This window comes from Rhea americana, unplaced genomic scaffold (assembly GCF_003343005.1).
Source record: "Rhea americana isolate MKP2758 unplaced genomic scaffold, rheAme1 scaffold_119, whole genome shotgun sequence".
NCBI lineage: Eukaryota > Metazoa > Chordata > Aves > Rheiformes > Rheidae > Rhea > Rhea americana.
The window spans coordinates 867,397-886,809 of record NW_028185250.1 but is presented as its reverse complement, the minus strand read 5'-3'; the positions used below and the strand labels follow the sequence as shown (position 1 = coordinate 886,809).

The 19,413-nt window shown below is 56.0% G+C and overlaps 2 protein-coding genes across 2 annotated transcripts in view; both read right to left on the bottom strand.

The window, feature by feature from the left end:
• Positions 1 to 100: 100 nt before the first annotated feature.
• MYMX (myomixer, myoblast fusion factor) lies at positions 101 to 388 on the bottom strand. The gene has a single exon (XM_085319907.1). It carries the CDS (start codon positions 375 to 377, stop codon positions 189 to 191), a length of 189 nt encoding a protein of 62 aa, XP_085176033.1. The 5' UTR covers positions 378 to 388; the 3' UTR covers positions 101 to 188.
• Positions 389 to 9,507: 9,119 nt separating this feature from the next.
• CAPN11 (calpain 11) overlaps positions 9,508 to 19,413 on the bottom strand; it is a 14,345-nt gene continuing 4,439 nt past the window's right edge. Inside the window, exons 4-22 of the mRNA XM_085320316.1 lie at positions 18,695 to 18,813; positions 18,400 to 18,533; positions 18,006 to 18,174; positions 17,093 to 17,176; positions 16,921 to 17,006; positions 16,611 to 16,685; positions 15,496 to 15,656; positions 15,239 to 15,408; positions 14,987 to 14,998; positions 14,250 to 14,461; positions 14,016 to 14,055; positions 13,703 to 13,768; positions 13,176 to 13,233; positions 13,022 to 13,086; positions 12,010 to 12,078; positions 11,818 to 11,896; positions 11,274 to 11,390; positions 11,141 to 11,199; positions 9,508 to 10,917 (exon numbers count right to left, since the gene is read on the bottom strand). Of these exons, the coding sequence (XP_085176442.1) occupies positions 10,891 to 10,917; positions 11,141 to 11,199; positions 11,274 to 11,390; positions 11,818 to 11,896; positions 12,010 to 12,078; positions 13,022 to 13,086; positions 13,176 to 13,233; positions 13,703 to 13,768; positions 14,016 to 14,055; positions 14,250 to 14,461; positions 14,987 to 14,998; positions 15,239 to 15,408; positions 15,496 to 15,656; positions 16,611 to 16,685; positions 16,921 to 17,006; positions 17,093 to 17,176; positions 18,006 to 18,174; positions 18,400 to 18,533; positions 18,695 to 18,813 (1,802 nt within the window). The 3' untranslated portion in view covers positions 9,508 to 10,890. The remainder of the gene's footprint in view (positions 10,918 to 11,140; positions 11,200 to 11,273; positions 11,391 to 11,817; positions 11,897 to 12,009; positions 12,079 to 13,021; positions 13,087 to 13,175; positions 13,234 to 13,702; positions 13,769 to 14,015; positions 14,056 to 14,249; positions 14,462 to 14,986; positions 14,999 to 15,238; positions 15,409 to 15,495; positions 15,657 to 16,610; positions 16,686 to 16,920; positions 17,007 to 17,092; positions 17,177 to 18,005; positions 18,175 to 18,399; positions 18,534 to 18,694; positions 18,814 to 19,413) is intronic.

Below are 19,413 nucleotides of genomic sequence, written 5' to 3'. Positions count from 1 at the left end.
CCGGCTCCCATGCCCGGGGCCGGAGGCACAGCGCGGCGCCGGAGGGCGGCCGTCCGGCCTCTTCTGCCGGCGGGCGGGCCCCCTCCGCCCCCGCCGGGGCTCGTCCCCTCCTCTGCCCGCGTCCCTCCTCCCGCGGCGGGCCGGCGGAGGCGGGGAGGAGCCGCCGTGCCCTTCCCTTTCGGGCGGCCTCAGTCGTCCACCTTCTTGTGCAGGTTGAGGATGCAGAGCAGGCAGGTGAGCAGGGCCTGGCGGCTCTCCCGGGAGCGCAGGCGGCCGCCCAGGCGGCGCAGCGGCGGCAGCAGGCGCTGGCGGGCCAGGAGCAGCAGGCGGCCGAGCAGGGCGCGCAGCAGCACGGCCGCGAGCAGCGGGGCGGGCATGCTGCGCCCGCCGGCCCTGCGGGCACACGGTCAGCCGCGCTCCCCGGCGGGTCGCCCGCACGGCCGCGGCCGGCCCCGACGGGCACGGCAGTCTTCAGCGCCAGGGGGAAACGCGGCTTGCCCCCCCCCGACGGCCCCGCTGTTGTCCTGGCAGTCCCCGCGACGCAGGTGGCCATGCCCCGGGAGCCCCGGCAGTCCCCCCGCCTCGGGCCATGCAAACCCACAACCCCAAACTGGACAGCGCTGGAGCTGGGCACCCGTGCGAGCCCCCGCACTGTGCTCAAGGGTCGGCGCCCCATGGGGCAGCSCCACGCTGTTGTGGGAGCCTGAGCCTCCTGGAAGTGGATGCAGCTCCAGTGTCTCTTACCGTCCTTGGGATCCTTCCTCCTGCGGGACACTGCTCTGTTTTCTCCAAGAGGAGCCTTTACTGCTTGGCTCCCCTAACGCAGACCTGCCTCCGGCCCCAATGACAGGAACGTCTGCACGGCGAGGGACAACAAAAATCTCCCAACTGCCCATTTAAATGCCCCCTCCTTCCAGCCCAGACCAGACACACGCTTACTGTAAGTGATACTGCCCTACAGCCCGCGACCCCATCTGTCAGGGTGACGGTGTTGGGCAGGAAGGGGGGTKAGGGAGGAACAACATCTGCCCACCACAGTAATGTGGGCTGGCAGGGCAAGGTCCTGTTTCACTATGCCTTATTACAACCCTTGAACAGGCAGCTAGGTCCAAAATATGCCTGTTTGTCATTCCCTTCTGGCCCCAGCAATTCCACCCTGCTCCCACAAGGGACAGGAATACACACAAAGCAAATTGCCAAGCAGAGAGTGGGCAAGGGATACCCCAAGACACAGAAGCACAGAAGAGGCAATGGGGCATTGGGAACCCGGAGGGAATACCCACAGGAAGAGCTGTGATCTGGCTCCACGTGGGGCTGCAGGGCAGACTGCTAAGCAGTGTGGCCTGTGCCTTCCAGCTGCCCTCTGCAYGGTGGGCTGGCTTGGGGCAAGCAGCCAGGGCCCTGCAGGCCAATGCAAGCTAGCCAGAGTAAGGGTGCAGGCAGGAAGGTCCATGTTTCATATCTGTGCCCTTCCACTTCCCTCCTGTGTCTAACCTTTGTTTTGTTCCTGGTGGCTGTCTGGCTTCATTTCCTTCCCTTGTTGTTCCCTTCAAAAGGCCTGCCAAGGCCCTATTCTTGGCTCTGGGTCACGCAGAATTTGGGATAATGAATAGGCATAAGGGACTGAAAGCCACTGCTCTCCTCTCCATCTTCCAGCTGCCTGATGCAAGCTGTTCCTTGCCCAGAGAGTCCCATCCAAGGGCAACTGCAATTAGTTCAGGCAGGGTGACCTTTCCCAGCCCTGTAGATCTCTCCTGGGGAGCCAGCGACGCATGAGGAAAGAGGGCAGGCTGCGCCTCAGCACAGAGACACCACGTGCCCGGAAACAGCTCCCCAGTGGCCCTGCTCCAAGCCCAGGAGCTGCATGATCAGGGGTGATGTGAGTCCCTCRGGACTGGCTTCCTGGAGCTTCCAGGCCTTCATGTATGCAAGCGTCGGAGAGCTCTTATAGGCATGCTCCCACTGTGCACCGCCTGTGTCCCCCACAGGGACCCCTGCAGTGTTAGAGGCAGCCAGAAGAGCCTTGGAAGGAAACAGGAGCCAAAGGCTTTGCTGCAGCTATGTCAGGGTTTCCACTCTCCCCAGAGAGAGCTTTTCCCCTGTTGTCAGGGAGGCAGTRGTTACAGCATTTGGCCTGGTGCTGAGACTCCAGGGTCTCATGGATGACAATGGGCAAGCTGCTTCCTCTCTCAGTGCCTTGATTTTCAATGCCACCAGTACAGCCCAGCAGGAATATTTCCTTATCATGCAGAGGGCTCTTGCAGTGTCTCTTCACCTACGTGGGCTGGAGTCTGTGGGGATGAGAAGTTTAGTATCACTAATCAGCAATAGGCATCATAAGGAAGGATGAGAACAGAGATCTTATTCCCTGGAAAGCCTTATCTTAGGACAAAGCTCTGCCTGAGCAGAGGTGAACATCCCATCCTACAATGCCTATGGGGAAAATCCTGTGTCACACAATCCCATGGGAGAATAGGAGGCACAGGCCCTATGCAGAGGTGTTCCAGTGTGTTCCCAGGGGCATCGTGTCTACACGTTACACAGCTCAAGGATAGTCCCAAAGGGTGGGGAATGGAAAAATCCTGGGAAACAAAGAGGCTTCAGTGTGTGCCTTCTGCAGGAACTTGTTCCTTTCTAGGGAACAAGCGCAGGTAACAGCAGAAGTAGTTATTCATGCTACAGTACCAGCCAGATGCTTGCATCATCCCAGCACTCAGCTGAAAGTGGGGCAGGGATTGTTTGCCGAACTATTGGGACTCATTGTAAAGAGACAGATTTTTGTGCCAAAGATCCACAGATTTACCAAGCCCCTTTCCCCATCTGGAAGGTCAGGCTCTTTGGCTTCATTTCATATCTGGGCGAGAGCATAGCACAGGGGGGAGAGGGTGAAGGGAATTAATCTTGGTCCTATAGTGATTAAGGTGCGGAGCTGGAAAGAACATGTAGTCTGGGAAGAAAATGAAATCCTGCCAGTACCTCCTTTTCAACCCCAAACACAAGATTTAGGGCACTGGAATCCCATCAGCATATGTGCCTGCTCTCATGCTAGGCCACATCCCCTCTTGGTCCTGACGTTTTAGTCCCTGGAGCCAGCTTATTCCTTGTGCCATGCTGAAAACATGCTTGCTGATCTCCCCCTTCCCAAGGCAAAACAACTTTGCAGCCCAAAGGTCAGTCTGCACCACAGATGGTTTATCAGTAAGAGAAATRTTGGATACTAGGACTATCAATTTGATAATCAAAGGGCCTGTGTGCTGGAAAGGAGCTCCTTGCTGTTTTTTTGAAGCATCCATGGCTACTATTTCTTCCCTCTCCTTAACATGTGAAGAAGTTCCTCTCCAAGTCTTACCTTGCTATTGCTGGTTCTTCATCTTAAGGTCTCCATGGGCCAGAGCAAAGCCACTCTCAGTGCAGGTGGTTGCAGTGCTCTGGCAGAGAATCATTTGCACTCAGGATATGGGATAAGATGCTGGTGACTGCCCCTGTGCACTCTTTACCAAGGGGCTCAAAAATGCGTCATCAGGTAACCCATTCCTTTTTACCAGGTACTTATCAGGGCCTCTTTCAGGTATCCATTTTCTGTAGCATACCCACTGCACAACTAAGTATCCCTATTTAATTGCCAGTGAGGGCTGGGATCCATGTCCCCATGCATGTACACCCCTCCATCACTTATTTCTCTCCTCTTGGACACCTCTGGCAGTCATTTAGTAGCCAGATATCAGGAAAGAAGCAGCACAAGATATTCCTGAGTAGACTGAGGCAGACAAGGAGTCATGCAAAGCCTGCAGAAAGAGTAAGGATGTAAGTGGGAGAGAAGGGCTGGAGGAAGCACAGCTGGTCTGTGCATGACAAGGGCAGGGGCCGTCCTCAAGGCGTCGGCAGGACTGTGCAGAGCTGTCTTCTCCCCAAGATGCTCCCCCCTCCCCCCGGCCGCAGGAGAGCATCTGCCGCGGATGCCTGGGCAGTGACGCATCCCACCACACTGCCGCAGAGAATGGCTCCTTGTCCAGGCAGAGATGGCTCTCGTGGCCCAGTTCCCTCTCCTTCTGATGGGCCAGCAGCAAGGCAGGACGAGAGCCTGCCAATCGCGCAGGAGAGTCCCAAAGCCCTGGGGATTTGGCTTGCCCAAAGTCCAGCCCCTTCTTCCTGCTGAGCAAGGGTGAGCTCACAGCCCACATGCAATGTGTGCAGATCCCAGGCTGGATCCAGCCAGCATGACCATCTCAGAGATGCCCACAGGGGCAGGGGTCCTAGCCTGCCCCRCTGGACAGGGCACAACCAGAGGACCAGGGCTGCTGGATGAGCTGGCCTTYGGRAAGGACATAGCTWTGTTACYGCCTGCTGCAGCCCCTCTCCATCACCATTGCCTCACCTTCAGAAGGAGAGCGCTGTGCGCTGGCAGACAACGGACAAAGCTGGGAAGGGCTTCATACGTCCACTGAGGACGGTGGCGCTGCGGTGGGCTAGCCTTCGCCCGTGACACTGTGAGAGGCAAAGGTGGCCGATGTGAGGAAGGCAGTGGGCTGGGGCACAGTGTGGTAGCAGCCTGCCAGCGCCCAGCCTGCTCATGGGGCTATAGCAGTCCCTGGGCATAGGGCAGCATCTCTGCTCCATGGACAGGCAAGACTTTCACTCTGCCTTAGAGGCTGGCTCGTGACGAAAAAATTATTAACACCTACCGATACTTAAGCAGCTCTTGTGTGTCCTAGTCTCTATAGGATTTAGCTGTCTACACATGGTGCAGAGCCCAGAATAAGGGAGGGAGGATGCTGAGAAGATGAGCGTGACTCTAGGGCATCAGGTGTGTAAAATTTGTTGGGGTGACCCCTTCCCCCCCCCAACTGGGGACAAGGTGCCAGCAGAAAGCCTGGCCACAGGGCACTATCCCCCTGCCTTGGCCATAGCAGTGGGAACAGGATAGCAGGAAGGGGGAGGGGGAAAAGGAGAGTGAGAGTCTCTTCTCTGATGAGCTCCCAGCCCTGTTGGGAGGGGACTGGCCAGGCGCATAGGGTGGCAGCTGTGCTGGYAGGAGGTAGCTGAGAGGGTGTCTGCGGTGGGGAGTACCAGTGGCAACTGAGCGCACAGGCCCCGCGCAGGAGGAATGCCAGCTATTCGTGCTAGAGGAGGGATGTGAGGACTATAAATAGTTTGTTTAATGCTCTGTGTCAAAGGCTTGGAAAGCTCCCGGCCCATGCACATTCCCTGTTTCACTGGCACTGAGACGGCAGCTGYTGAAAAGGCCGAATGCGGCAGCTGCCGTGCCGTACTCTCAGCCTCTAACATGCAGGCCTGCAGCGGAGCAGACCCTTCCCTCGGTGYGCACCCTCCTTGCCGCTACCCCGCCAGCTCTGCGGGTCCCCAGCCCACCTCCCGTGGGAGCGTGCGCCCCAGGCCCTCCGTCCGCCTTGCTGCATGGCTAGGTCCCTTGGCAAGCAGGCCACTGCTCCGAGTCTTGCCAAGAAGGTGCCAGCTCTGCACATCTGAATTTATAACTGCTCTTCTCTCTGCGGGTGGCTGCTGGTGATGCTACCCGTGCCATCAGCTCTCAGGGCAGGAGAGGCAGGGACCAACCCCGGTGGAAGGAGCTGCCTTTGGTGGGCAGAGCCCAGGCTGGATCCAGCCAGCATGACCATCTCAGAGATGCCCACAGGGGCGAGGGTCCTGGCCTGCCCCACTGGACAGGGCACAACCAGAGGACCAGGGCTGCTGGATGAGCTGGCCTTYGGRAAGGACATAGCTWTGTTACYRCCTGCTGCAGCCCCTCTCCATCACCATTGCCTCACCTTCAGAAGGAGAGCGCTGTGCGCTGGCAGACAACGGACAAAGCTGGGAAGGGCTTCATATGTCCACTGAGGACAGTAGCTGCACGACGGCTGCGGGGAGACCCTCAGTCGCTGTGGCAGGGAGCCTGGGGCTGGCTAACGTGTGCGGGCACGCTCTGAARCACAGTGGCTGCAGCAGTTGCTGCCCTTGCATGTGCCTGGGGCCTGTGGCTCCTCTCAGCTCAGCCCCTGCTTGGCATGTTGGGCCTGGATGTGTTCCCCCACACCCYAACAGCCTCCTCTCGCACAAAGACCCCCTTGTGTCCACGGGCCCGACATTCCTGCAGCCGTGGGCTGAGTGAAACACATCTGAGGGGGAGCCGGGGCCAGAGCTGGCTGCTGGGGCAGCTGGTGGGGACAGGTGGGCAGGCGCAGCAGGTCCCCACCACCCCCCTGCCAGCAGGCAGGCATGTGGGGGGCAGGAGGGACATGAGCAGCTGGAGGGAGATGGGGAGAGACCCATGGAGCAGTCAGGGCAGTGGGAGTGCTCAGGCGGCTGCTGGCCTGCGGGAGGCAGGTCAGGKCAGGGGGCCAGCGAGGTGCAGGGGCATGGGACGAGCATCCCATGGCACTGGGGAGCAGCACCAGCACGGGTGCACAGCTGTGTGGGGCTGCAGCACGGCCTGCGGGCAAGCGCTGCCTCCCCGCCTCACACGTGCTCCGGCCTGATGCACTGGGGAGACTTGTCACGCACACGTGGAAAACATGCAGTTCCTGTGTGCAAGCAGGCACTGGGATGTGAGCATCAGGCCCCTGTCATGAACGGCATAAACCTGTGCTGGCTACTCTGCACTGGTTCACAACCTCCAGCCAGCTCAGAAGCAAAGCTCACAGTGGCTCTTGCTGCCTAATACCCACCAGCCTCAAAGAAAGACCAGTGGTGCAAGAAAACCCTAAACCAACAGCAGTTTTGGCCACCCCTGGCTCCCCCGAGTTTGTCTTTCTCCTCTTCTTACAGCAGTGTCTAAGCACCCCGCTGGGCCTCCTGGTTGACCCCCCCCCTTGGAAATAAGAGCCCGACAACTCTTTGTGGCATTAGTTGGCAGCTGAGGACCCTCTGTCTGCCGACCTCCTGCAAATACTGGGCTCAAAGCCACAGGGGCTGGCGGGGGAAGGAATCTGCCAGCTGGTGCCCATGAGGAGGGTGTTTTGGTAAGACTATGCCGGGACACCTGTCCTCCCAGAGCTGGGGCGGCAGGGTGCCCCACAACCAGGGGCTGTGTGCATGTGGCGTGACCCTGCAGCTGGGTGGTGATGACAGCTAGTTGTGCCTGCCTCCTGGGGCCTGGCTCGTGGGGCTCCCTCCCCCCGCTCCGGCAAGTTGGGGACCACACACCGCACTGCCGAGCAGGGAGCTGGGGTGGGCAAGCCCAGAGCATCTCCRCCCCGTGCCAGGCAGCTCGGCTGCTTATGGGTAGCCGTGAGCCACGAGCAAGTAGCCTGCCRCGGTCTGGCCCTGGGGGAACTTACCAAGGAGAGGGGAAGCTGCTGACAGGGATGCTTCATCTTGCTAGAGGTGCATCCTGGAGGTGCCCATTAGTGCAGAGAGCAGAGCTGTTCCCTTGGTTCTCTCCATCCTCCAAACTAAGTCAGATCTCCTCAGAGCTGGTGCTGTTCCACCGCCAGGAGAGTGGTCCAAGAGTTCTGGGCTGACACAAAGGTGAGGGCTATAAAGGTGCCAGGGGAAGCAAGAAAGGTAAGGGCAATCCTTTTCCGCACACTAACCCTCAGGGCTGTCTGAGCCATAACTTCCTTCTTGGGTAACAGTGACTGTCAGGAGCCAAACATTTTTGGCCCAACTAAGGAGTGAATCCGGCTTTGAGCAATGCAGTTAACATTCTGACCAGCCTCCGCTCCACTGCCTTCCCCTGTGCTGGTTTTCTGGAAGCTTTTCACATCCAGCTGTAATTTGCTGGTAAAAACGCATGGCCTCAAAGGAAGGAGTGGGAAATTCTGGCCTCCCACAGTCCCTATCCTGGGTCAAATGCCTTGTGTGGTCTCCTTTCCAGGGTTCAGGCTGCTCTCCGCTCCCACCCACTCCATGCTTAACTCCATCCTCTCCAAGCAGCTCGCCTTTCCCTTCCCAACCTTTCCCAAAGCACTTAGCCTGGCTTTTAAGAGAAGCTCAGCTCTGCCACCAGCCCAAGGAAGCCTGGGTCCATGGTAAGAGGCAGGGCACCTCAGCACTGACCCCAAAGCTCAGAGATAGCAATGAAATATGGGCAATGCTAATCTGCCTCAGCACAAAGTCYTCCAGTCCAAACCCAGCCTCAGTAGCTGCCTTCACAGTAGAGCAGCTGCGTGCTGCTCAGACGGCACTGGGAAAGCACTGAGGATAGTGACAATTTAAACTGCTCCAGCTGCTTGCAAAGTAACCATATGTTGTCCRTGTTCAGGAGCAGCCTTTTGCAAATTCTGGCCAGTCCCAGGGCTCTCCTATCTTAAGAGAGCTAGCTGCTGCACAAATGTCCGTTTGGCAGAGGCTGGRCTGAAACTTCCCCCGTCCCACCCCATTCCTGCCTGGCAGAAACGTGCGCCTACTCCCGCGCACAGCTGGGTGCCAAGTGCTGGCTTTTCCTCCGCTGAAAATCGCCTGGAGGTAGTCAACAGCCGTGTCCCCAGGGCGGCTTCCCCCCTCCCCCGCACAACTGAGGGTCTCGCTGCCCAGGCCTGCCCGCGCCAAGGCCCGCGGGGCAGTGCTGCCCTCTCCCGGTGACCCCAGCTCCGGGCACCCACAGCGGGCACCGCACCGCTCTGCATCACTCCTCAGAGGTTTGTGGGGCCGACAGCGCACGCAGCCACAGCAGCACCCGGCTCCCCTCGCCAGGACACGGACATGGCTGAGGCATTTAGCTGTTATTAGCTGCACCCCCAAAACCTGGTCCTTGAGCCGTGAAGGAGATTCCCCCTGCCCTGTGCCCTGTGTTGGGCTATGCCCTGGCTGCCACGTGCCCCTTGCTCGAAACTTGTAAGGTCAAAGTTTGCAAAAAAGGGATTTTTTTACTAGTACTTGACCGCTTTAGGGAGGTTGTTTGTGTGTCTGTGCAGCCACCCTCACGGCACCTTGGTTGCCTACATCCAACCACTTAGACTTGGGCACATGGCAACTTGTGCTGAGCATGAAAAGCAACATGTGGGAGAAAGCTGCTGAGGCCTCTCCTCAGTAAGGGCCATGCATCCCGCTATCTGGTCATGTTTTGTATTATCTTGGCAATGAATAACGTGGCTTCTTCTTGAGGACCACTGCTCCCAAAACCTCCATTACATTGTGCTGCTCCTGCATGTCAGCACCAAGACCCACATGTGAAGGAAGATAGAACTGAGGTTCATAAAGCCCTGGTGGACCCCTCTACCCCTGCTGTAGGAACAGTGGCTGGTGTTGCTCCTCCACTTTCATGCAAGAGAAGCAGCATATCCCACCTCTCATCCTCACCATAGCCCAGGCCTAGCAGCCATCTACTGCCCTTTACTCCAGCCATAGTTGGCAGCTCTACTCCTGCCTAGGCTTGTGTGGAATTGCATCATGCTCAGCCTGAAATTGGAGCTTATTCCTGCCCTTCCTGCAGTGTTGTCCTCTGCTCTACCTCCCCCTTGCAAAGCCCAGCCTAGCCCAGGAAGGCCACTGCCCCATGAAGAGCGAGGATGCACTGCCCCCATCCTTCTAGACAATGCCAGGGACATGTTTCTAACAGATCTCTGTTTATTTGGAGTACACAGTGAGCATGGTGAGGAAGCAGCTTTGCCATCTAGACAGAGTGGTTATTGCTGCGGGCACATTCTCCAGCAACGACAAGGGCATAGGGGAAACGGAAGTGTCTTGCCTACATCTATAAGGCAAAGGCCTGTCCTTTGCCCCCTGCCAAGCTACAGCCACCCCGTTACCACAGGAAAAAAGAGAAGAGAGTGGAGGAGTGTGGAGAAGTGCAAATCACTTTGCATAGGAGCCCATCTGTGCTGGGTAGAGGAGCCCAAGAGAGGAGGGGAGCGCGACTGTGTGTGATGGCAATGTAAAGAAGGATGAAAACATCTGTGAGCAGGATAAATCCCTCCTAAGCCACTCCCACTCCTTCCCACTGAGCAGAGCTCCTCTCTGCTTTGTGGGAGGCAGCTTCCTGGTGGCACCATACTCCTGCCCTGGCCCTGCCAAGGGCTGTGAACAGGAAAAGGGCCAGGAAGAGGGGCAGGGCCAAGTGCCCACTGTAGTTCCAGCCTTGGCCTCAGTGGGAGGAGACATGAACCTGTTGCTGTGGGAAGGCAGTGGCATGATGATTGTGGCACTCCTATGTCCATATGGAGGAGACACCCACTGTCATATATGATCATATGGTGAGGGAGCCCTCAAACATTCAGCGCTTAAGTTATGGGCTTAGTCCTACTGCAGGGCTGAGGGGGGGCTATGGAGGTGGAAGGCATGGGTTCAAGGCCACACAAAAGAAGTCTGTGGGAGGAGGAACCAAATGCTGGTGTCCTGACCCACACAGGACTCCATGCTTTGGTTGTTTGTGGAAGTATGGGCCTTCCTCCTCACCATGACACACACTCTCCTCCCACTAGGATGCCTCAGGACCCAGCTGCCTCCACTGGAGCAGTGTAATACATGCTGATGCTCCTGGCACATGTTACCTGTGTGCTGGGAGCAATGGGCCAATGCCGGAGCAACACTGGTTGTTCCCTCTCACCACCCTTTCMCCCACAGCTCCCTGCTCTGTGGCCACACTTGAGCCTGCTCCTTCACTCGCCTCCACAGTGGTTGCCATAAAGCCAGGTACAGTGATGCACAGGCACTCTCATGGTGCCTGCCCTCTTCCTGTTCTGGGGTGGGGAGAGAGGAGGGAGAACCAGCCCAGAAGAAGAGAAGGGCAGCCCCTGCCTGCTCTGAACCCTGCAAAATAGTCCACAGGAAATTCTGGGGAGAGTCTTGCTGGGAGGCAAGGCAGGACTGGTGGGTCAGCATGGGATGGAGCAAGAGGAGGGAGAGTATCCTGTGTCCATAGATCCAAGGGAGGCACTTGGAGTGGGCCTGGCCCATGGGGGTGTCCTAGCTGCAGTGGACCTGTTGTGGCTCTTAGCCGCACATCGTCAGCAGCAACCACTGCAAAAGAGAGGGAGACAGTATGAGCAGGGGCTGTTGGACTTTCAACATCTCAGTAGCCCTCAGAGAAAGGGAGGTTGAAGCAATCCCCTTTCCCATCTCTCTTGATCTTTCATGGGCTCTTTTCTCACCTTACCCAAGGCGGCAGAGGGCTTTCTGCCTCAGCCCAAAGTCCCCACACCCTCTGGACCCACTGGCCAGGGTTGCTGGGCTGAGCTCTCACCTCAGAGATGTTCATCACAGCAGTGCCGGTGCCCTCGGGGTCCATGCTGCGGAAGAATCCTGCAGGCCACAAGAGTAAGCTGAGCAATGTGCCCTTCTCCCCCTGCCCTCCCTGTCACGAAACTGGCACTCACTGAACATGGCCTCCAGCTTGACCAGGCAGCTGACAAAGTTGTCGAAGTCCACACCCATGCTGGAGTCTGCATARCGAGCCACCACCACCTGATGCAGCTTGTTGTTCAACTTAAAACCTGCAAGGCAGAGAGCAGTCAGCACTCAGGGAAGTCAGAAGAGAATGTGACTCCCAAAGCCGCGACCCAAGAGAAGATGCTGAGCCTAGACTTAGGAAGAAGGGATGCTCTCCACAGAGCTACAGACCACTGCTAGATGAACAGTTAAGCTCTGGATCAGACCCTACAGCTCGGTAGGGGACAGAAGTTGGGACCACCTTGCTTGGATCCCTGGCCCAAAGCTTGCCAGCATTCAGTGTGGCTGGGTTGGAGAGAACCCAGATCAGATGTGGCCACCATCCCCCCACCACAACAGATTGACTGAAAGAATGCAACAAAGGCCAGTCTTGCACTTCTCCCCAGCACTGGATGGGGGCCCCATAAGTGTTCCACAGCAGGAACCCCATTCTTTCACCCCCATCCCAGCCTCATCCTTCTCTACACCTACCTGCTGACTCTAGAGCCATGCGCATTTCATATGAGCTCATGGTGCCTGATTTATCCAGGTCGTGCTGACGGAAGATAGTCTGCAGAAAAACCACAGAGGATGTAAAGGGGAGGCTCTCTCCCTTTCTCCACTCTGGTCATTCCCTTGCACTGTTTCCCTCTGTGCCATGCATTGTGCCCCAACTCTCCTTACCAGCCAGCTCCGGATCTTGTTCCACAGGATCTGGAACTCCACCAGCCCAAGGCGGGCGCTACCATCTTTCTGGGGAGCAGCAGGTCAAGAAAAAAAAAGGAAAAAAAAAGAAAAGAAGCCAGCAAAAGGGGTGGAATAAAGGATATCCTGAGGCAAAGCAATCAGATCCCAACCATCTTGGATGAGAAAGGGCCTTTCAGCCAGACCACATTAAATCTGGCCAGTTCCTTTTTGACTTCCTCTCTCCTTCCTGCACCATAAGCAAGATCGGAGCCCACAACCCATCAGGGAAAGTGCAATGCTTAGAACAACTGCTGTGCCACTCCCCAGAAAGGGCTCCATTTCTGCTCTGCACAGCACTTTGCTGCAATGTTGTCAGAGCAACAGTAGGCTGGCACACAGCTAGAAGGATGTTGCAGTGCCAGACTAGAGGAGGAGGCTGGGGTAGAGGGATAGCTCCAAACCCTAATTGCATGTCCTTATGCAAGCAGGAACATAGACTGCTGCTTCAATTGCTTTATACTCCTCATTTTTAAATCACCTGTCACAATGGTTTTGGCAAGAGGACACCCTTTTTTCCCTTGCAGTAATGCCTCAAAGCCTACATGGTGTCATAGCTTATCATCCTTGGGTGAAGCAGGACCTCTACCTGGTATTTGTGAGCCCATGGAGGGGTGAAGCATCAGGTCCAGGGCAGAAGGTTGAAAGCATGAGCACAGCCACGCTGGGGTTCTGGCAGCAGAGAGGGAGCAGGCCAGAGCCAGGAGAACTCACAGCCCTTTTCAGGAAACCAGCTATTGTAGCCCAGATGGTCCAAAGACCTACAGGCTAACTCCACAGATACATGTAGCAGACATCCCTAAAGCCTGTATAACGCAGTTGCAAGGACCCCTTCCTTGCCCCACTTGAAGGGCCAGCTCAGATCCCACCACAGCTCCTGTGGAGAAGCTTCCCTTGCCACAAGACTGAGTGCTAGGGAAGCTGGCCCTTGCCCACAGTGCTGAGAGGATACATCCATCAAATTGACCATATTGCGGCAAGAATCCAGGCTGAATCCATCTGTCTTCAAATCTTTGTCTGAGGAGGGAAGGAGGAGAGAGATTACACACATCAAAACATGACCTGTCAAAAAGGTCAGGGCCACTGGRAGAAAGAGCAGCACTTACGCCTAGCGATGACTCTGTTCAGGATAGTCCTGAGCTCAAAGACACTGATTTCCATGTCCTGCAGCAAGAACAGAGTTATCAATACCCTTGCCTGCACTCTCCTCCCCCTTCTCCTTCTCCCAGTGGGACTGGAGGGCTGCTCTCCATCCCACTTGTGGCCCTTTCTCCATTGCTGCCYGAACACCTCCACCTTATTCACAAAACACCAGTGTGCTGTGAAGTTTCCTGCACACCTAGAATGGTTCAGGCCATGGCTGGACTTCCTTTCCCTTTTCTCTAGGTATGCCACCCCTGGGGAGAGCAGAGCCAAGCTGTTGCTATTTGTCTGCAACACTGGGACTGAGTAAGTTTAGGGTGGATAGGAGCTTGCTGCCTGGGAAGAAGTAGGTGGCACCAGAAGACCCGAGGATGCCCAAGAGCCTCCAGGAGCCCTGCCTCAGGGAAGCCCCTCCAGTCTGTGCAGCACTAACAGCCAGAAGCCCTATCCCTTCCCCAGGCTTCCCAAAGCTTGGTGCAGCCATACTCACCTCCCCTGCCAGCTGCTGGAACATGCTCTTGAAGCCATCCTCTATGTCATCTTCAGAAATTTCCTCCTGAGGTGACACAAGCCAGAAGAAGAGGTCAGTCAACAAAAACAGGCACTGCCCTTTCCCTGAGGCTCAGCAAACCCATGCTGGAAGAGAAGCTCTTCTCATCTTTGTTCCCTCCCATGTCCCCATTACCTTGACACCTCCAGCCACAGCAATAGCCCAAATCCACACATCAGCTCCTGCCCACAGCTTCCCCTTCCTCCAAGCCCCAGAGCCTCAGCACTAATTGAACGMGAGTAGTAGGTCTTACCTCATCTCCCAGATCTGCTGAGATCTCCTCGTCCAGCTCCCTGGGGACACAAAGGGGGAAAACAGTGATGAGAGGGCAGTGGGTCCCTGGCCAGCAGGCTGCCTGCAGAGGAGGAGTCTCCCACAACTCCCACAAGGGGTCCTCCTTGCCCAGGCAGGCTGGCCTGTGCTGCGATGTTCCCCTGGCCAGGCTGGGGGCAGAGATGAAGCAGGAGGTTTAGAGGAAGAGACTCACGCCGTGTCTGACTGTTTCTCGGTGAAGACCCGCAAGACGAAGTCGGCCTCCTTGTGTGGCTCAAAGGTGGAGGGCACAACGATGTACTCTCCAGGAGGCAGCCGGATCTGGTTGCTCACCTCCCGCAGGTTGATGAAGGTCTCAGATCGTGCCCGTGACTGGTTTCGCAGGAAGAAGTCTTTCTTCATGTGCACATTTTGGCATCCCTGAGCCTGGGGGAGCAAATGCACCCATGGACAATGGCCTAGTTAGAGGCCACAAGAGGGGGATCTGCAGGGAGCAGGGTGACCAAAAACTGCCCAATGGGGGAAAACATGCCTTGCCCCAGCCAGTCAACTCAGCAGCTCCTGCTGTAATGGGTCAACCCAACCTGGCCCCATGCCATGAAGCAAGGTGGTGGCCCAGCAGCACCCACACACTGTGGGCCAGCCTCACCCACACAGCACATTGAGCTGGTACGGAGCCGTGACCCTGCTACCCCCCGGCCCAGCAGCTGCTCCACAGAGAGCCCCTCATGGTCCTGCCCTGTGACTCTCTCCCACCCCAGCACAAGGGTGCACTGCATCCTTTAGCACCCAGCCATTATCGGGGCAACTGAAACGCCCATGCCACAGGGTGTGCACACATTTGTGTGCACATGCGTGTGTGTGTGTGTGCGCACACACGCATTAACCCCTTCCTGCATGCTTTTGTGCTTCTCTCCAAGAGGCAGTGAAGTCCAGTGGCTCAGGACATACCTCTTCAGGGACCTGCAGAGAGGAGAGAAGAGGGAAATCAGAACTTCCCATTCCTGTGCACTCTCTCTTACAGCAGCAAGGAGCACGGGGCGGGGGGAGGCAGGAGGGGGAACGAGGATTTCGTGGAGGCAGGGGAGGACACAACCCATAGCCTGGCCAAAGTGGAATGGAAAGGTGTCCTTGAGAATCACAGTGCCAGCCCCACACAGGGCTGAGCCGGTTCCAAGGAAGCAACAGGGTGGGTGAGATTACCTCGTAGACAGCAAAGCCGATGGTGTGCATGTCGCCGCCCACCCTCCGCTCCCTCCGCCGATGCTTCTGCATTAGGGCCACCAGGAAGCTGCAGGCTACCTCATCGTCCCCAGGGTCATCATCCTCTTCCAGCAGCTTGATCTTAAACTGGGGGTTGATCCAGAACGTGGCTGGAAAGAAAGTAAAGACACATAGGCAACACATCTGCTTCATTCACGGCCAAGCTGTGTGGCTGCTCACGTGGAAGGGAGAGGTACCTGGGTGATTCCTGCAACCCCCAGCTGTGCTCCCACGGCGCCATGTGCCCTCAAACACCTGTGTGTGCCACTTGCTCAACTCGTCCTTGGTGAGGGCGTCAGGAGTTAGGTTACAGATCTCCAGCCTGGAGAACTCTCTCATGAAGTCCCGGAAAGACATCCTACAGGAGGCAGAGCAGGGGCTGAAGCCAGAGCACAGCTGGGGAGGAAGGGAGAAGCTCTGAACCCAGCAACTGGTGCTTTCATTAGGTGAACAAAGGAGAGGGGAACTACCCCAGGCCCCTTTCTCAGGGCACTCAGGTGCCCTTTCAGGAACAGCCTCTGCTCAGCCCCTTCATCTCCAGGGGCTGGTCCCCTGGTTCTCCTCCTCAGAAAGGAAAGGGATGAGTTAATTTGAAAGGGAAGAGGGCAGAGCAGGGACAACAGTCCCTGCACAGATGCAAGCTCCCTGCCTATCTCCTTCCATTAAGGCTGGGCATACAGCCACTGCACACAGTGGGAGAAGACAATCCCTCATGCCAGACCACTCTTTCTGAACACAGTTACTCTTTGATTTTCGATCCCCCCCCCAAAAAAAAACATAAAAAAGAAAAACCGCAACAAAAATGAAAACAAAATCCTGCAGCAGGATTTGCCTAGGTTGGCTGCTCAGTATCTCCACTGGGGACCCCTTTGCTCTTGTGGCTTGAGAAGTACTAAGCAACTTCTTCCTATTTGCTCTGCACTTTCAGCCCCTTTCTCAGAGTTCAGCTTCCCCTTATGACCACCACAAAACATGGAGGCAACATTTTTGGAGAATTAAGTGAGATTAAGATTTTTTACCTTGAGCAGTAATAGCTCATTTAGAGCCCTCTGCTGGGTTTGTGGAATAAGGGATGTTTGTTCTTCCTAGGTATTAATTCGCATTTAGTTGTGCTGAATTTCCTTGAGGGAAAGGAAATTATTAACTAGATCAGATAAGAAAAAAGTTAATGGGCTCTCCAGTAATGGAAACACAGCTAATAAGGACAGGTCATATGTTTCAGGAGAAGCTGGACTGCAGAATCTCTCCCTGGTCCTCTGCTTTTTTCTGAGGTTGATGCTGAAAAACAGGAGCACTTCTCTCCAACACTCACCAGAACTCTCCATCCTCCATCTTCAATTGCAGCTCTTCTCTGTCGCTGGGGTCAATGTTGTCCCACTCAGAGGAACTGGTATAGCAGGAGGAAGACAATTAAACAAGGACGTCAAGATGAACTGAGACATTCCTAGCGCTAGGCACTTCACAGCTGGTCCTCAGTGGACCCCCTCTCTAATGCGAAGGGCACCGCACGCTAGGAACTAACTACCTGTTGGCAGTGTCACGCAAGAGGTGCCTGCTTGTTTTGTGCACAATGTCAGCTGGCCTGCCAGCAGCAGGACTGAAGTACCACACTGTAAGCTCACCCATCGCTCCACGCTCCAGTCCACTCCACCTGACCCCAGGGATTCCTGACGCGGATGAGCTGTTCCTGCTGACCTCGGTAGTTCACCTGGCAGAGGTCAGACCAAAGACATTAAACCCACGCTGCTGGCCACACCATTTTGTTTCCATCATAGCCTCATGCAGCCAACTCACATCTCTGAAGGCTGTGACAGAATAGGCATGGCCTTTAACCAGCTTCTTGAAGGTCACAGCTTCCATATCAAAGGCACTTGTGATCTGAGGAGAATGTGTAAAACTTAAGTGAATGATATTAAATTCATGTCATCCTACCCCAACCCTTTCCCAGCAGGAGCTTTTTCCAGAGAATCACCCCTGCGAAAGAGTAGGTACCAGCTCCTTCTGTTCAAAGGCTGCTGGATGAGGACAATTTCAAGACAACCTCCCTGCTGGAGGACCCAGAGAGCCATCAGGGAATGTCTCAGACTTCAGAAAAACATGAAAAGGGTTTTGTACTTCTGAAACACAGTGCTGTCATCAGCAACACAGAAACATTKTCCATGTAAGCTACAAATCCTAGAACACGTTACCCAATGGATCGTGGTAGTGCACAGAGATAGTTGTGAGCAACAGCCTCTTCTAGAAAACATGCAGACACCAGCCAGGCATATATTACTGGCAGCAGACCTTAGATCCTGGCAAGCTGCTAAATGTGGCTGGATTGCAGGGGCTATGCACCTGGATGGAAAGGAAGTGGACAGAAAACCCAAGAGTAGCTAATCTGCAGACGTTGACACAAGACATTGCCAGAGTGGTAGGCCARTCCTCACCCTTCTCAAATCCAGACTACTGAACATTTCCAACTATATCAAAATGAGACCATTTCCAGCAGCTAAACTGTAGCCCCCAYGTGTTGTTCCCACTGGGTTGTTGTGCTTGCTCTGAAAAGGATGTCCCAATAAGATGGGGAAGAAGTAACTCCTGCCTGGTAGCCCAGCTAAGGGACTGCCAGCACAGGTTTTGGGGACCCCAGAGGACAGATGTGAGGTCTCGCCTTGACCATCACTGGAGGAGAGTGCTCCTCTTTGAGGAGGAGTGCACCACTTACATCGATGGAGCAGCCCAGCAGGGACCCCCTCTCAAGTGCCTTGCGGATGATGTGGCCCATGTTGCGTGGCGGCCGTTTGAGGTCGTACATCTCTGCCACACCACCGGTGAAGTCTTCAAAGCCCTCAGTGGTGCTGCCCCCGGAGAGTGACTCGTAGCAGCCGTTCAGCCTGAGCACCAGAGGTTATGAGAGGTATATGCAAGGTAACAGGGACACCCCACACTGCTGCTTCCTAGGCACCCTGTAGAACCAGGGTCAGCGAGAGAAGATACCCCCCAGCACACACGCGCGCGCGTGCGCACACACACACACACACACAGACACACACATACTTTTGTCGCCTCCCACCAGCCAGCCACCCATCCATCCTCATGCCTACTGCTGCAGGACTCACTTTGCATAGGCCTTCTCCAGCAGAGCACTCCAGAACTCAGTGCACTCTGCTGAATGCACGAACAGGAGCTCCCCATCCTTGGTRGGCAGCTGGTCATCAACCACCACGTCCACCCACTCGCCAAACTGCCAGATCTGGGGAGGAAAGTGGGAGTGAGTGGGCCAGAGGTACTCTGAGTAGTACCATGCTCCCTGGATAATCCTACCCCAGAGGGATGTGCTCAGATCACAGCCTGTAAGATAGCCCAACCTGCTCCCAGATCACCACTGCAGAGAGCTGGGAGCTGCCAGCCTACCTGGAAGTGGAAGATGCCGGCATAATCCTCCTGGAAGCTCTGCCCGTGGGGCACCACGCGGTGCAGGAGCTCCTCGTTGAGCGTGAGGGAGCCAATGGCAGCCAGCAGCCAGCAGTCACCTGGGGAAGGAGAGGAAGCCAGTGTAAGGCATGTGCTGCCATGCCAGCTCCCTGCCATCTCCATAGTTGGGGGACAGTGGTGATGTCAGGCAATGTACAGAAGAGCAGCATACCAGTTTGGGCCCTCCCACTTCGGAAAGTGCATGGGGAAACAGGAAAGGTCCAGTAAAAGGATGTCAAGCTGGCCAGAGGAACGTGTCCTGTGAGAAGAGGCTCAGGGAGCCAGGCTTGTTCAGCCTGCTGAGGCTAGGCAGGACCCACTTCCCATGCACATCCTGTGGGGTCTCTGGGGATACCAAGCCCCTGGGAACACCAGCAGGAAGCCCATGTAACAGCTCTATGGGCACCCTCCCAACCTGACACACTGCGAGTATCCCTCTGTGCTGCCCCTCAGCTGTGCCCACCTTGCTGTTTTCATGTTGAACATCTCTGGGATCTCTGCTGCCATTCCATACCCCTGCCCAAGATCCAGCACGACCAATACCCCTCACTCCTAGCCCATCAAGCATAAAAACAGATGTTTGGACAGGATTAGATCAAGGCATGCAGGGAATGACACTCCCCACCCTCGAAGCCAGGGCCTGTCTCCAGACCATCATA

Coding starts and splice junctions, on each gene's coding strand:
- MYMX (XM_085319907.1), bottom strand. CDS start 377: ATGCCCGCCCCGCTGCTCGCGGCCGTGCTGCTGCGCGCCCTGCTCGGC.